Consider the following 2,135-nt stretch of genomic DNA (forward strand, 5'->3'; position numbering starts at 1 on the left):
TCTCCACGTGGTCATGGCCGACCCCTACTTCTCTACTCTCTCCTTCTCTCTGCCTTTCTCTGCCTCTGCAACCCTCTTCACTCCCCTCCCCATGCCCTAAATAAACTCGATTCTATACTATACCGGTGTGTGTCTGGTCCCTCAGGGGGAAGGGATGTCTCGGCATGGGCCCGCCGAGGCACCCCGTCCCCCCAAACCTCACCAGAACATACGCTTACAGCTCTTTCTCTTTTTATGATCACAACAGCCCCCGCCTGAGCATCTGACCTGTCCACTTGCTTTCCAGGTCATTTTAGCCAGCACAGCCTCTGGGAACCTCCCACATGCTTGGTCTGTACTTGCCCTGACCACTCTGCTTTGACGCTGGCTTCTTGGAGACAATATTGGTAGGCACTGAGCAAGAGAGTGAATGAGTGAAATGGAAAAAATCTGTCAGGACATCGATCCGAGGTGGGGAGGGGCCAGTGCTCTGGAGCATAAAGACCCGAGTTCAAATACGGGCTCTACCACTTGTAAGCTGCAGGCCCTTGAACAAGTTACTCTCCTCTCATAAAACAGTCCGTGTTCAGCCCTAATAAAAAATGCTGTCTCTTACCTGTGTCCTGGGTCCTAATGGGCTGGCAGTGGGGACAGGAGGCGGTGCCACTGTCCTTCAGGATGGCTTTTGGGGACAGAATGTGGTACTCCTGGCCTGGAGAAGAATCCAGAGAGATCAGTGTTGAGACCTGTGTGGACTTGGGACTGGTTTAATTGTCTCTCTTCTCTTTGAGTGGTTTTACTAGTTGCTCTCTGCCTATCTCCTGGGCACATGTGAAGGACACTCCACAGAAGAACCCACTACACACTCGTGCGCACGTATGCATGGAACACAGATGCCTGTTTACAGAGGTTACAACTTGACTTGAGCTAAAGTCATCAGAGAGGAAAGAGACTCAACTTCCTCCATATGAGGAAATTCCTCCATAAGATTACATACATACATTTACATACCTATTTACATATGTAAATACATAATATATATATGTACATATATAGTAAATGGGCTGAGGATGGGGGCCCGTGCCTGAGTGTTTGTTGAATGTGCACAAGCTCACCTGTGTATTGACCCCGGAAGCAGACTCTTTCCTTCCGCTTCGAGCTGCTCAGTGGCCTTGCCCCGCAGTGTGCAGCCTGGGGATGCTCCTCAAAGGTTCTGCTCTTCTCAGTTGATAGTTGAGGGGCGGGCGACTCAGATTCAGAACCTGTGGTGGGAAGGGAGCCTCAGAGGGGGGCAGGTGAGGGGCTCACCTGGAGGAGTGAGCATGGTGTCTGGGCAGGGCTTGGGTAATGCCTGGGCTTTTAGTCTTGAGTCTTCCCAGGGGACCAAGGGCACCTCCAGAATGTCAGCCTGGAGCCTTGTGGCTATTGCATGTCTGTGCAGCAACCCCAAGAGGTAGGCGCTGCTATTTCTATGCGGTTTGCTGTCACTTTATCTGATCAGAGCAGGTGACAACCTGGCCAGGGACAAACTCCACGGCTCTGCTCTGCCAGTGAGGAACCTGCACTCTCCACTGCGATGTCCCATTTGCAATGGAGGTTGATGACCATCTCTACACAAAGCCCTCAGTCCCAGCCCTCATGGTAACGTCAGAGTCTAAGTGGCTAGGACTAGAGATGTGCTTTGTCCCAGAGCACAACAATAGCTCCAAACATAGACATAGAAGACCCTCTCTAGGTTTTTCTAGGTTCCCTGACTACAGAGCTAACATACTGAGTAGGATCCCTAGAAACCAGCCCTGGCTTCTGCTCTCTGGTCACTTACTTCGGAACGGTCTGGGAATGTCCCGAGGCACAGAGGAGGACCTGGCTCGCCGTCTTCCCATTGGCTCAGCTGGTTCTCCACCATTAGACTCCCCAAACAGCCTCTCTGTGGATTTACTAGCAACATGAAAGAGAGATATGACGTCACTGGATGAAGTTTTGGAGGCAGCCTCCACTGATGACCCTGGCATGTGTGCACACTAAATACATGTGAGAAGAAAAGCATAAGAATAGACCAGTGACCATGCTGGGGGGAGGGGAGAGTGTAATGCTTTGCTTGACGTTTGTAACTCTTGTATCAAGTTTGAAGAAGAGGACTTTATAAGTTACTCTTT

General features: G+C 50.8%; 1 protein-coding gene across 5 annotated transcripts in view; it reads right to left on the minus strand.

Moving 5' to 3' along the window:
* The window catches only part of Akna (AT-hook transcription factor), a 48,313-nt gene that overhangs the window by 4,366 nt on the left and 41,812 nt on the right, over positions 1 to 2,135 (minus strand). For all 5 annotated transcript variants that reach the window (XM_031377631.1, XM_031377629.1, XM_031377628.1 and 2 more), the window contains exons 17-19: positions 1,802 to 1,917; positions 1,095 to 1,241; positions 596 to 691 (exon numbers count right to left, since the gene is read on the minus strand). In XM_031377631.1, coding sequence (XP_031233491.1) covers positions 596 to 691; positions 1,095 to 1,241; positions 1,802 to 1,917 — 359 coding nt within the window. The remainder of the gene's footprint in view (positions 1 to 595; positions 692 to 1,094; positions 1,242 to 1,801; positions 1,918 to 2,135) is intronic.

This window comes from Mastomys coucha, unplaced genomic scaffold (genome assembly GCF_008632895.1).
Source record: "Mastomys coucha isolate ucsf_1 unplaced genomic scaffold, UCSF_Mcou_1 pScaffold18, whole genome shotgun sequence".
Taxonomy (NCBI): Eukaryota; Metazoa; Chordata; class Mammalia; order Rodentia; family Muridae; genus Mastomys; species Mastomys coucha.